Source organism: Hemitrygon akajei, chromosome 1 (genome assembly GCF_048418815.1).
Source record: "Hemitrygon akajei chromosome 1, sHemAka1.3, whole genome shotgun sequence".
Lineage (NCBI taxonomy): Eukaryota > Metazoa > Chordata > Chondrichthyes > Myliobatiformes > Dasyatidae > Hemitrygon > Hemitrygon akajei.
The window spans coordinates 124,750,654-124,763,820 of NC_133124.1; the positions used below are offsets into that span (position 1 = coordinate 124,750,654).

At 44.3% G+C, this 13,167-nt stretch overlaps 1 protein-coding gene across 2 annotated transcripts in view; it reads left to right on the forward strand.

The window, feature by feature from the left end:
- Positions 1–13,167, forward strand: part of LOC140730677 (sorting nexin-31-like) — a 142,775-nt gene that overhangs the window by 80,879 nt on the left and 48,729 nt on the right. For both annotated transcript variants that reach the window (XM_073051441.1, XM_073051451.1), the window contains one exon: positions 6,610–6,679. In XM_073051441.1, the coding sequence (XP_072907542.1) occupies positions 6,610–6,679 (70 nt within the window). The remainder of the gene's footprint in view (positions 1–6,609; positions 6,680–13,167) is intronic.

A 13,167-nucleotide genomic window follows, 5' to 3' on the forward strand; every position in this document is an offset into this window, starting at 1 on the left:
ACGTTCTCCCCATGACCGCATGGGTTTTCTTCAGGTGCTCTGGTTTCTTCCCACAGTCCAAAGATGCACCGGTTACTATGTTAAATGGTCATTGTAAATTGCCCTATGATTAGGCTAAGGTTAAATCGGGGATTGTTGGGCAGCACGTCTCGAAGGACCTATTCCACACTGTATCTCAGTCAATAAATAAAATAAATGACCTAGTGAAAACAAAACTTCTCGAAGTCCATAAGACATAGGAGCAGAATTTGGCCATTTGGCCCATCGAGTCTGCTTCACCACTCTCAACTCCATTCTCTTGCTTTCTCTCCGTAACCTACCAAACTCCACTTGAAATGTACCCAAATGTGACCAAGGAAGAAGGTTACTGTCAGTGAGGGAAGCAACATCAATAACATATTGTTCACATCAACGTGTCTGGTGTCGATCGCATTGATAGGAACAACCATGAAGCTATCTTTGCACTTTCCCTGTAATCCTCCATTTCCTTAACAATGCACAAGCTTTCGGTGGACAGGAGGGCCCAAGAGTCATATCCTCTGAGAGAAAAAGTTCTTTCTCATCACTTTCTTAATCAGTGTCCAACACCAAGCCCTCTGAGTCAAAGTAAGTATTATTATCAAGTATGTGTACGTGACCATGTACTGCCTTCACACCAAGGAGAGTCTCTCCTGTAGCAGAAATATCTAAAGCTAGAGGGCATATGTTTAGGGTGAGGGGTATAGGGGGGTGGTGGGGGTCAAAGGTTTAGATTAGGTTTGAGGATGCTGTACAAAGGCTATGGACCAAGAGCAATGGTGTCATTTCAGTGATGAGAGTGCATGATAGTCAGGATGGATGTAGTGGGCTGATGGGCTGGTTCTATATTGTGTGAACATGAGATTCTGCAGAGTAACACCTACAAAATGCCAGAGAGGCTCAGCAGGTCGGGCAGTGCGTATGGAGAGGAATAAACAGACCCGATAAGGGGTCTCAGCCAGAAACGTCGACTGTACATTTCTCTCCATAGATGCTGCCCGGCCTGCTGAGTGGCTCCAGCATTTTGTATGACTCTGCCTCTGTGTCAGTGACGCTGTACTAGGTGTGTAATTGTGACAGGACAGGTTGTTCTTTCTGTTTAGCACACAGGGCATTATGTGTTGCAGATTCTTTAGTTTGGCATCTTATTTTTATGAATGTTTAATTCTGTTCCCAGCATTCCCTTCCACGTTCGTCATTGAACCAAGGTTGACACCATGGATTGATAGTACCGATGGAGTGAAGGAGAGGCTGGGCTGCAGTTTTATAGAGGGGACAGATATAAAGATAGTGGCAGCTACATCCTTCCCAGTCACTTATGGCTATATTTGAAGTTGTTCTTGGTTAGTGTGGATGTCAAAGGTTACAGGGAGGAAGAGGTTGAGAGGTACTGTATAATAAATTGGCCATGATGGAATGGCAGAGCAGACTTGATGGGCTGAATGGTCAAATTCTATTCCTATATCAAATGGCCTTATAGAAGAGAAGGTTTTTTTTCTTATTTGAAGACATCTGTCAGGTTCCCCTCAACCTCCTCTGCTCCAAGGGAAACGAACCTAGTCCATCTAATCTCTCAAAAGTTCAAGAGATTTTGCAGATGCTGGAAATGCAGAGATACACACGCAAAATGCAGGAGGAACTCAGCAGATCAGGCAGCATCTATCGAGGGGAATAAGCAGTCAATGTTTCGAGCCAAGACCCTTCATCGGGACTGGAAAGGAAGGGGGTAAAAGCCAGGACAAGAAGGTGAACTTGTTTTCATGACCATGTTTGTTCTTGGCAAATTTTTCTACAGAAACGGTTTGCCATTGCCTTCATCTGGGCAGTGACTTTACAAGATGGGTGACCCCAGCCATGATCAATACTCTTCAAGGATTACCTGCCTGGCGTCAGTGGTCACATAGCCAGGACTTGTGATAGGCACCAGCTGCTCATACAACCATCCAACACCTGTTCCCATGGCTTCATTCAACCCTGATCGGGGCACTGGGCAGGTGCTACACCTTGCCCAAGGGTGACCTGCAGGCTAGTGGAGGGAAGGAGCCTCCTCTGGTAGAAATGTATCTTTGTCCTTCCACCCAGGAATAAAGTTGATCCTTGATTTAAGAAAAAAAATCTGTGGGAAATCTGTTTTGAAATTTAAAGAGTGCTTTTGTTAAATTAACACAGTACTGCATTACCTTGACACATTAAGGTATGACTTATAGCATATGAGTTAAAATTAAAGTCTAACAACTAGTATTTTCTTATCAATTGGTTATTGTAAATTGCCGCTCAGTAATTCAGTAACAGCGCAAACTGGAACTATATGCCTAAACTAAAAAAGGAGAAGCAGTGCCTTTGGTTATTAAGGAAGTAAAATGGAGAACTGAAAAAGAGGATTTAGAAATATTGATCTTGATTTCTGTAGCAGAACAGTAGCTTTTACATTTTCAAGAAAAGAAAACCAAGTAAGTTTCAATTCAGGTGCACTGTTCTACTGATCTGGGTTGCTTGTCCTGGTTTGCAGAAAAATGTAGTCAGAATGAAGTTACTGTATCTACATAGATTTTTGCAATTAGTTTTTGAGTTAATTTGAGTGTTGGTTATTCGTTTTCTTCGTAGACTGGCGAGTTTTTACCTTGTCGGGTACTTAGTTTGAACTCACAAACCCCACCTTACCCACAGAACCAAGAGGTGCTGCACTTTTAAGTGCAGTCTGAAGGTTATGATGAAAGCCTAGTTTATCTGCATTCCCAGCAAATAAATCGATCTTTGGTCTGGCTCAAATAAAAAAACAGAAAAAGGCTGGAAATGCTCGGGCAGGTCTGGCTGAGAAACAGAGTAAATGTTTCAGGTCAAAGACCCTTTAGGGAAGGAGAGACCTGAATCTTGTGCTTCAGGGAATGTGAGTGAGGGGTTGGTATCTGTGATGGGGTAGAACTGGAGATCGGTAGTGAACAAGGTCAGTGAGTGAGTGGGTGTAAAAACATAGATAGGGGAACATAGTCAAAGTCAAGTTTATTGTTATCTGCACATGTACATGTATGAACAGGTGCAATGAAAAATGTAACTTGCAGAAACATCGTAGGCATAGAGCATTAGATGGGCATCATCCACTAGAAGTCTAGAAAGATAAATAACACAGGACTTCTACAAACAAGAGCTCTTTTAGAACATAAAGGTCAATTTTAGCGCAAAGTGAACAAAGTAGTCATTGAACACACAAAATGCTGGAGAAACTCTGCAGGGCAGGTTGCATCTCTGGAGGGGAATAAACAGTTGATGTTTCGAGCCAAGACACCTCATCGGGGCTGGAAAGGAAGAGGGGAGAAGCTGGAACAAGAAGGTGGACTTGTACTTCTCCCTTCTCCCCTACTTTCTTATTCTGGCTTCTTCCTCTTTCCTTTCCAGTCCTGATGAAGGATCTCCACCCAAAATGCCAACTGTTTATTCCTCTTCCTGACCTGCTGAGTTCCTCCAATCTGTGTTCTGAATTTACAGCTTCTGCAGAATCTCTTGTATTTATGACACACTCTTCCGCCTTGGTTAGAAAGCCTGTCTTTTGTCGATACTGCTTGGCTTCTCTTTGCTGTTTGTGCCACACGATTAAGGCATTAAGTTTACAAGCAGTCAGCTCCAGAGCCCCTCTGGGAACAGATTGAGGCAACCATTTTGTTTGTATCTCGAAGATTGTGAGTGAACAGCCTTTTTCATATCCAGCCACAAATCCTCAATTGGATTGAGGTCTGCCCTCCGACTTGGCCACTCCAGGACATTAACTGTTGTTGTTTTTAAGCCATTCCTGTGTAGCTTTGGCTTTATGCTTGGGGTCATTGACTTGCTGGAAAACAGATCTTCTCCCAAGTCGCAGTTCTCTTGCAGACTGCATCAGGATTTCCTCCAGGATTTCCCTGTATTTTGCTGATTTAATTTTACCATCTACCTTCACAAGCCTTCCAGGGCCTGCTGCAGTGAGTCATCCCCACAGCACGATGCAGCCACCGTCATGCTTCATGGTAGGGATGGCGTGTTTTTGATGATATGCAGTGTTTGGTTTACACCAAACATAGCATTTAGTCTGATGACCAGAAAGCTCAACTTTGGTTTCATCAGACCATAGAGCCTTCTTCCGGTGTCTCCCACATGCCTTCTGGCAAAGTCTAGCTGAGATTTCATGTGAGTTTTTATTTTACAGTGGGTTTCTCTTTGCCACTCTCCCATAAAGCTGTGACTGGTGAAGCATCTGGGCAACAGTTGCTGCATGCATAGTCTCTCCCATCTCAGCCACTGAAGATGGTAACCCCTGCAGAGTTGTCATAGATCTCTTGGTGGCCTCCCTCACTAGTCACCTTCTTGCAGGGTCACTCAGTCTTTGAGGATGGCCTGCTCTTGGCAGATTTACAGCTATGCCATATTCTTTCCATTTCTTGTTGGTTGACTTAACTGCACTCCTTTCTTGTATCCATCTCCTGACGTGCTTTTCAATAATCTTTTTGTGGGTAGCTTGGAGTGTTCTTTTGTCTTCATGGTGTAGTTTTTGCCAGGATACTGACTCACCAGCAGTTGGCCTTTCCAGATACAGGTGTCTTTTTGCTATAATGAATTGAAGCACCTTGACTAAGCATGGGGATCTCCATTTAATTAATGATATGTCTCCTAAAGCCAATTGGCTGCACCAGTGATGACTTGGTGGTGGATATTTATACACTCAATTACTTTGTGTTTTATATTTGTAATTAATTTGCATCACTTTATAGAAATCTGTTTTGCACTTTGACATCGAAGAGTCTTTTTTCTCTTGATCAGTGTCAAAAAAGCCAAATTAAATTTGAAGAAATTCAGTTTTACTATTTTTACCCTCCCAAAGCTGCCCATGAGCAAATTCAGGCAAAGAGTATTTTCTCATTCTCATCTCTTGCGTTGCACAACCTGGATCCACATTTGCCTGAGTGGTAGGAGGAAGAGGGTGGGAGTGGATGGGTGCTTTTCTGTCTGGAAATCTGTACCAAGTGGCTGACCTTGGGGATCAGTACACTCAGTGGTGATTCTGTTAGGTACAGGAGGTACCTGGTAGAGTGGTCACTGAGTGTAGATCCATAACAGATGGTTGGTCAGCTGCGATCTCAGTGACTGGCGGAATAGGTCCCTGGGCCAAATGAACTACTCTGTTCCATTGAAGGTGTCCTCAAAAAAAAAATCCATACTTGTTCGTGGGTGTAGTGTGTAACCTAATGGCTGTTCGGGAGATTGAAGATAATTTTGCGTGTCTCTGTAAACAGGAAGGTATAGTTCTTAAATTTTTCCTTCATGATAAAATTTCTCTTTGGCACAGAGACATGGGGCACCGATTGAGATTCAGATTTATTTATTATGGAATGTGTCATTTGTGTTCACAACCAACAGAACTGGGGACGTGATGGGGGCAGCCCACAAGTGTCGCCTCCAATTCTTTTGCCAATGTCGCGTGTCGGCCGTGCTCAGCAGAACGACAGAGAACACAACAAAACAGAACGTACCGAGCAATGAAATAACAACATCAAAACAAACTACATTCCTCTCACCTTGCAACCCCCCCCCCCCCCCCCAGCCCACATACTTACAAAATCCTCTAAAGCCAGGACAGGCTATCTTCAGTGGACTCATGGATTTTCAGACATTGGGTCTTCGATTTCTTCAGCAGTCTTGCAGAAATTCACAGACTGAGGGCTCCAGGCATTGGGATTCATCTTCTGAACTTCCAATCAACCTCTGGGCTTTGGTCTGCGACTTCCAATCAACCTTCAGTCTTCGATGTTCGGTATCAACCGGGACTCGCTGACAACAACGAGTGAGCACCCTGGGTCAGTACCCAAACTCCAGCCCAGAGCTCTGGACTCACCGATGACAGGATCCCAAATGCTAGGCCTTGAAAGTCAGTCTTGCCAACTCGCGTACCTAGGTGGTCACCGCCCCTCGTGCCTCCTGCTCACACTGAACTCTAATCCCAGAACACACTGACAACTTGCTGACATGGGAGCACCTGGTCTGCCAGCCCTCTTAAGAAAGTATGAAATAAGATTTAGACAAAACAATTGCACCTTCCAAACCAAAGTACAAAGTGGACTGAAGAACTGCAGCCCACCTTCAGTTCCTGCTTGTTAATCTAATATTTAAATAAAATGAGTTCTCAAAGTATTGTAAATATTTTAAAGTAGAGCTCGCAGAATCAAAGTAGAAAATAAAACCACATGGTGAAAAACTGCAGAAAGAAATCGTAGAGGTAAGTAAGTCTTCTATTTGTGCACTTTCTCAATAAGCTGCTGTCAAATTATCTACTTTTATGCTGGTTGCAAAGTCATATTAAATTTCCAGCTGGAGCCTTGGAGTTTTAGATTCAATGTATTCTGTTCAATCCTGCCGAAAGGATTCGATCTGAAACGTCGACTGTACTCTTTTCCATAAAAGCTGCCTGGCCTGCTGAGTTTGTGTGTGTGTAGCTCAGATTTCCAGCATCTGCACATTTTCTCTTGTTTGTGATTGAGGCAAGTTTATTTTGTGTTTTGAAGTTTTGCCTTGCAGTTGACCTGCCCCTCTGGCTGAATCACTGAGAAACTTATCCATTTTTTCCAGTTACTTGGATCCTTTGAAGGATAGACTATTAATGGGAAGTATTGCTGGAGTCCTCCTATTGTACAATCAGGTAAGGGAATTAAAATTCTGCACACAACAGCTATGGCATAAATACTGTGACTACAATTAGAACGGGTTGTGTAAAGGCCAATAAGAATATAAAAAGGATATGGAAAATATTGAACAAAAAGACAGATTCCTGCATGAACCTGGCACAATATGTGGCCTCGTGGAGACTGAGTTTAATATTCTGTCATGGATGCCTAGTTCTAATAATACTATGTAAAGATAACGCTACTTTTTCTGCCTCTAAATACAACTTTGACATTTCACAGCAGAAAAAGAAGATAGATTTATCTCTACAATGAGTAGAAGTTAAATAATGTGTGTTGCAATGTTGACTTGTCCATTTTATTCAAGGAAATGGTGAACTTCAGATAGATGTTCTGCATTCTGCTAAGTCGAGAAGAACACCAGGCAATGAAATACATTTCAATGTTATGGATAGAATATCTAATTGTACAGGTGAAGATGAGTCCATGATCTTATTGAATGGCAGAGCAGGCTCGACGGGCCAGATGGCCTACTCCTGCTCTTATTTCTTATGTTCTTGTATTACATTCATATAGTTTTCACTTCTGCTAAACAATGCTTCGTGGAGGCACAGTAACTTTTCTTGTGCTCTTTTTATGGGTGGGGTCACATCCATAAAGGAGGTTGCCTTGCCCAATGTCAGTGCAGGGAGTGAATAAGTCAGAGCCATCGGGAGATTTTGCGCCAGAACACTCTCTTCAGTCCCAACTATCCACTATCTACTTACACTAACCCCATATTAATCCTTTCTCCATTCTCCCCACCCTCTCATCAGCTTCCCCAGATTCTAACCCTCACCTACAGATTGAGACTTTAAGACACAGGAGCAGAATTGAGGGGGAGGCGTTGTGAATGGTAGCATAGTAGTCAGTGTAATGCTATCGTAGCGCCGGTGAACCGGGTTCAGTTACAGCTCAGGGCGTGAGAGTCCGGAATTCAATCCCAGTATTCTCTGTAAGGAATTTGTTTGTCCTCCCCGCGGGATGCATGGGTTTCCTCCAGGTTCTCTAGTCTCCTCCCACAATCCAAAGATGTACCAGCTAGTAGCTTAACTGGTCGTTGTAAATTGTCTCATGATCAGGTGAGGGTTAAATTGGTGAACTGCTCGGTGGCACGGTTCAAAGGGACTGAAGGGTCTGTTCTGCACTGGATCGCAAAATAAATAGAACCCTCGCTGCAGTAGTGTTTGGATGTTCTTCCCGTAACCGTGTGGGTTTCCTCCAGGTGTCCCGGTTCAAAGACGTACGGATTAGTAGGTTAATTGATCACATGGGAGTGATAGGGTGTCGCGGGCTCATTGGACCAGAAGGGACCCGTTACCGTGCTGTGTCTCTAAATAAAATAACCCTTTTTTAAGAAAAAAAATTGGATTGAAACTGCAAGATGAGTCTCATTCTGTGTGTCAGATTCAGGCTGGTGTATTGAAACATACAGTGAAATGTATCATTTGTGTCAGCAACGAACGCAGAGTAAGGATGAGCTGGGGGCAGCCCGCAGACGTCACCACACATTCCAGTGCATGAGTGTACACAGCTGTGCAAAAGTCTTAGCCACATATCTACAGCTTGGATGTCTAAGACTTCTGCACAGTACTGTAGTAATTTTATGCATTGCATTGTACTGCTGCCGCAAAAATATAACAAATTTCCTGACATACGTGAGTGATGATAAACCTGATTCTGATATGGGTCTCTGTATTGTGGACTGAGAGAAGGGGGCAGGGGGTGGGGAATCATCATTGGGAAAAGAGGAAGGGAGAGGGGAGGGAACAGGAAGCACTACACAGACATTCTGTAATGATCAATAAACTAATAGTTTGTTATCAAATTGATGCACCATCAATAACTCACGCCGAGACTTAGGAAGTGAGATATCGGCTTTTATTGACTGAAGGACAACACTACATCCTGGGGAAAATGAGGGAGAGCAGCAGGCCACAGTCGCCTTTATACAGGGGTCTGTGGGAGGAGCCACAGGGGTAGTCAGCAGGGTCTTGGGAGGAGCCACAGGAGCAGTCCAGACAGGTATATGTAGTTCACCACAGTGTGTCTGCCCCCATTCCACCCACCAGGCCCAGGCACTCCTCCTCTGCCACCTGCTCCACACCCCTCCTGTGGTATCCACCCTCGCCGTTCCCAACATCCTTTGCTCCTGCCCGACTTACAGGCTCGCTCTCCACTCCACGTTGACAAATACAGTACTGTGCAAAATCCCTAGGCACCCTGGCTGTGTACGTGTCTGACTTTTGTACAGTATGTGTGTAGATAGCCATTCTTTAAGGGTTTTTCATCAGCTTAAGTTCAAGTTTATTGCCTGCACATATTTACAAGTAGGTGGACCACCGTGCGCCCACAGTACATATATCACACACAGCACATCAGACAAAATTTTACCACAAACAAGTTAATAAAACATAATTTAAAATGTTTGAGAATTCTGCAGCACAGTTAAAAGGTAAACAGCACAGGTAAAAGGTAAACAGTAATCAGTTTGCTGTGCTAGTGACGAGACCTCAGTGCTGACAGGGTATTCATTAGTCTCACAGCCTGGGGGGGACGAAGCTGTTACCCAGTCTGGCAATCCTAGTCCTGATGGTCCTGTACCTCCTTCCTGACGGTAGCGGGTCAAAGAGGTCGTGGGGCGGGTGGTAGGAATCCTCAGCCAAGCTTTGGGCCCTTCGTCTGCAGCACTCCCAGTAATTGCCACAAATAGTGGGGAGGGAGACCCCAATCAGCCCCTCGGCAGGGTTTTACTGTCCTCTGTAGCATCTCTGCCATTTCCATACCACGTGACGATGCAGCCAGAGAAGACACTCTTGACTGTGCTCCTGTGGAAAGTTGTTAGAATGAGGGCAGGGAGCTTTGTACGTTTCATTCTCCTCAGCAAGTGTAGACACTGCTGTGCCTTCTTGACTAATCCGAATCAGAATGAGGTTTAATGTCACCGCGCATATAGTGAATTAATTAGTATAAAAAAGTGGTGAGATAGTGTTTATAGGTTCAATGTCCATTTAGAAATTGGAGGGCAGAGGGGAAGAAGTTGTTCCTGATTCGAAGAGTGTGTGCCTTCACAGGGTATCAGGTGTTGTGGGGATCCTCAGAGCTGTTTTTTTTTACTCTCCCTTTCAAAGTGAGCATAACGGGCATTGAGCTTGCCTGGGAGTGAAGCATCACTGCCATTCATGGTGTTGGGTTTCACTTTGTAGGAAGTAACGGGCTGCAAACCCTGCCAGAGTTGACATCCGATTCCGCCTCCAACCTCGTTCAGAATTGTTCCTTAGATCTTCAAATAGCCCTCCGCAAGTCATACCTGGTTTTCTTGTACCGACCTGGGTCACCAGACTTGAATGCCACAGATCTAACCCTCAGCAGTCTGTGAACCTCCTGGTTCATCCATGGCTTTTGGTTTGGGAATGTACAGTAAGTTCTCATTGGCACACACTCATCACACAGGTTTTAATGAAGTCAGTGACAGCTGTGGCGTTCTCATTCAGACTCAAAGATGCATCTCTGAATGCAGTCCAGTCATCGGTTCAAAGCAGTCCCGTAGGTGCTCCTGCACCTCCCTTGTCCATATCTTCTTAGTCCTCACTACTGGTGCTGCAGTCTTCAGTCTCTGCCTGTACTCAGGGAGTAGAAGTACAGCCAGGTGATCAGACTTCCCGAAGTGAGGTTGTGGAATAACATGGGAGGCACTCTTGATGGTGGTATAACAGTGTCCAGTGCATTGTTTCCTCTGGTACTTCAAGTGATTTGTTGGTAATAATTATTTAGAGACTTTTTCGAGCCGCCCTGGTTAAGATCCCCCAAAATGATGGTGAAGGCATCAGTGTGTGCTGTTTCTGTGCATGTTGTCACATCACTCAGCTGGTCTAGAGCCTGTTTGACATTGGCCTGAGGTGGAATGTACACTGCTACCAAAGTGATCGCTGAGTCTCCCACAATGGGCGGCTCTTGCTCACAAGGTGTTCCAGGTTGGGTGAACAGGACTGGGACAGCATCGCCAAATTTGTACACTTTGAGGAGTTGATCATGAAGCGTACTCCTCCTCCCCTGCCTTCGAAGGACTCGGCTGCCCTATCTTGGCGGCATATCGTCAGCCCATCAATCTGGATCGCTGCGAAAGGAATGGAAGGAGTTAACCAAGTTTCCGTGATACAAATGATGCAAATAGTCCTAATGTCCCTCTGATTCAGCACCCTGGCTCTGAGATCTTCAATTTTATTTCCCAGAGACTGTACGTTTGCCAGCAAGGTAGGCAGTAATGGGAGTCGAAAGCTACGCTTCTATTCGTTTAGCTCGGCACCCCCTTTTCCCTTGACCTGAAGAGGAAGTGCACCATCAACCAGAGTCCATTATAAATATCTTTAGTCGCTTTAAAACGACGTTACTAACTGTACAAACCTTAGATGTAGTTGTGGTTCTCAGCTGTAGCAGACTGAGTTATTTGATGGTATCTATCAGAGACACATGCACGAGTCACCTTGTTAGTGGTGCCCAGAAGTAATGAGGAGGTATTGTTGGTCCAGGTTAGATCATCCATTATGTGCACACCAAGGAACCTTGTGCTCTTCACTCTTTCTAGGGCAGAGCCATCGATGTGCCATGGAGAGTGGCTGACCTCTGCCTTCCTGAAGTCCACAATCAAATCACAAACAAGAGAAAATCTGCAGATGCTGGAAATCCAAGCAACATCTACAAAATTAATACAATAATAATAATAAAACTTAGCAGGCCAGCCAGCATCTATGGGAAAAAAAGTACAGTCAATGTTTTGGGCCAAGACCCTTTTTTTTTCCATAGATGCTGCCTGGCCTGTTGAATTCCTCCAGCCCTTTGTGTAAAGTCCAGAATCATCTTTCTTGTCTTGTCCATGTTGAGACTCGAGTTGTTGTTCTCACATCCTTTGATGATCCTTTCTACCTCCTCTCTGCGTGTTGACTCATCATTGTTGCCGATGAGGCCAGCCACTTTGGTATCATCAGCGAACTTGCCACAGTTTGAGCTGGATCTGGCAGTCCAGTCATGGGATAACAGCGTGAACAGCACTGGGCTGAGCGAACAGCCAGCCCTGTGTTATGTCAACCTATAAATTCCATTGTCCACATTATTGAAACTTTGCTTTGGTATATTGGCATTCCGAAATTAGAGCTCCTCCCACAACAGCAACTCTACTGGCCAGAGAACATATTTACTCCAGCACTTCCTTTAATAATTGTAGCTCTGGGATTTCTTACTGGAAAATGATGATGGAAACCAAATGATGATGAAAGAGTTCATCTGATCTTTTTCCAACAAATAGCTAACATGCAGAATCCACATTTCTACTTTGTTGTGCTGCTTTAATGTGTGCTTTGAAAAGGCCAATTGTGCAAAGAGTTGTAGAATCTTAAGCAAGTTCCATGTGATTCAAATTTTTCACAAGTGTTTAAAACAAAAACTTTGAATGAAGGGATTAGCTTTTCCCTGAAATGTTGCTTTGAATGTTATTATTTTTTCCTCAACAACTGGGCACATCTAGGTATGAATCACCCCTGAGAGGTAATTTCTTCACAGGGATGCACAGGTAATGGCAAATTCATAATGTGTTTCCTGTCAAAGAGGTTAAGTATCATAGAGTCCACTGTGATGCATCACTTTACACTAGCCCTATCCTAATTCCATCTTGTTTTCTTACCCTTTCGGCTCCACATCATTCCCACTAATTCCAACTCTACCCTGCCCCCCCCCGGCTCATCTCCCCAATTCTGTCATTCACCAACACACGATTTACAATCAACGCACACAAAATGCTGGTGGAACGCAGCAGGCCAGGCAGCATCTATAGGAAGAAGTACAGTCGACGTTTCGGGCCGAGACCCTTTGTCAGAACAGGATTTACAATGGCCAGTTCCAAGGACTCTAGAACTAATAATCAGGTTTAATTATATATATGTACTCCATAAGCATATGAATTCATGTGTATGCTTTGATATTAAATTTACTTTGAACTTTGAATTATCATTCAACGACATATGAATATAGCCAAACAAAATAGCATTCCTCTGGGGCCAAGGTGCAAAGCACATTACTAGCAGCACACAACATGCTGCACAAATAGCACATCCAGTTAGGATTGCAGAAAAGCATACAGTCACAAAGAAAGATGTATACAGCCCAAGTTCCTGAGTGGCATGATTGGTGGCAAGTTGCCTTGCTCCAGCTTGTTCTTCCACCAAGCAAACACTAGAGGGCAGCACCAGTGGAAAAGGTGCAGTACGGATTCTCGTCCTCCTGCAGAAGCCTCTGCCACACTGCCTCGAGTGCCTCCTACCCTGGGCAACTGTGACAAGCGACCCCTACACCTCACCACAACCGAGGCAACACAGCTCTCGTGCTGCTGTCTCACCATGAACCAGGGAGCTGGACTTGCGGTATTCTAGGTTAACAATATCCGACAGGGTCTTGCGATCACAATAAAATTGTC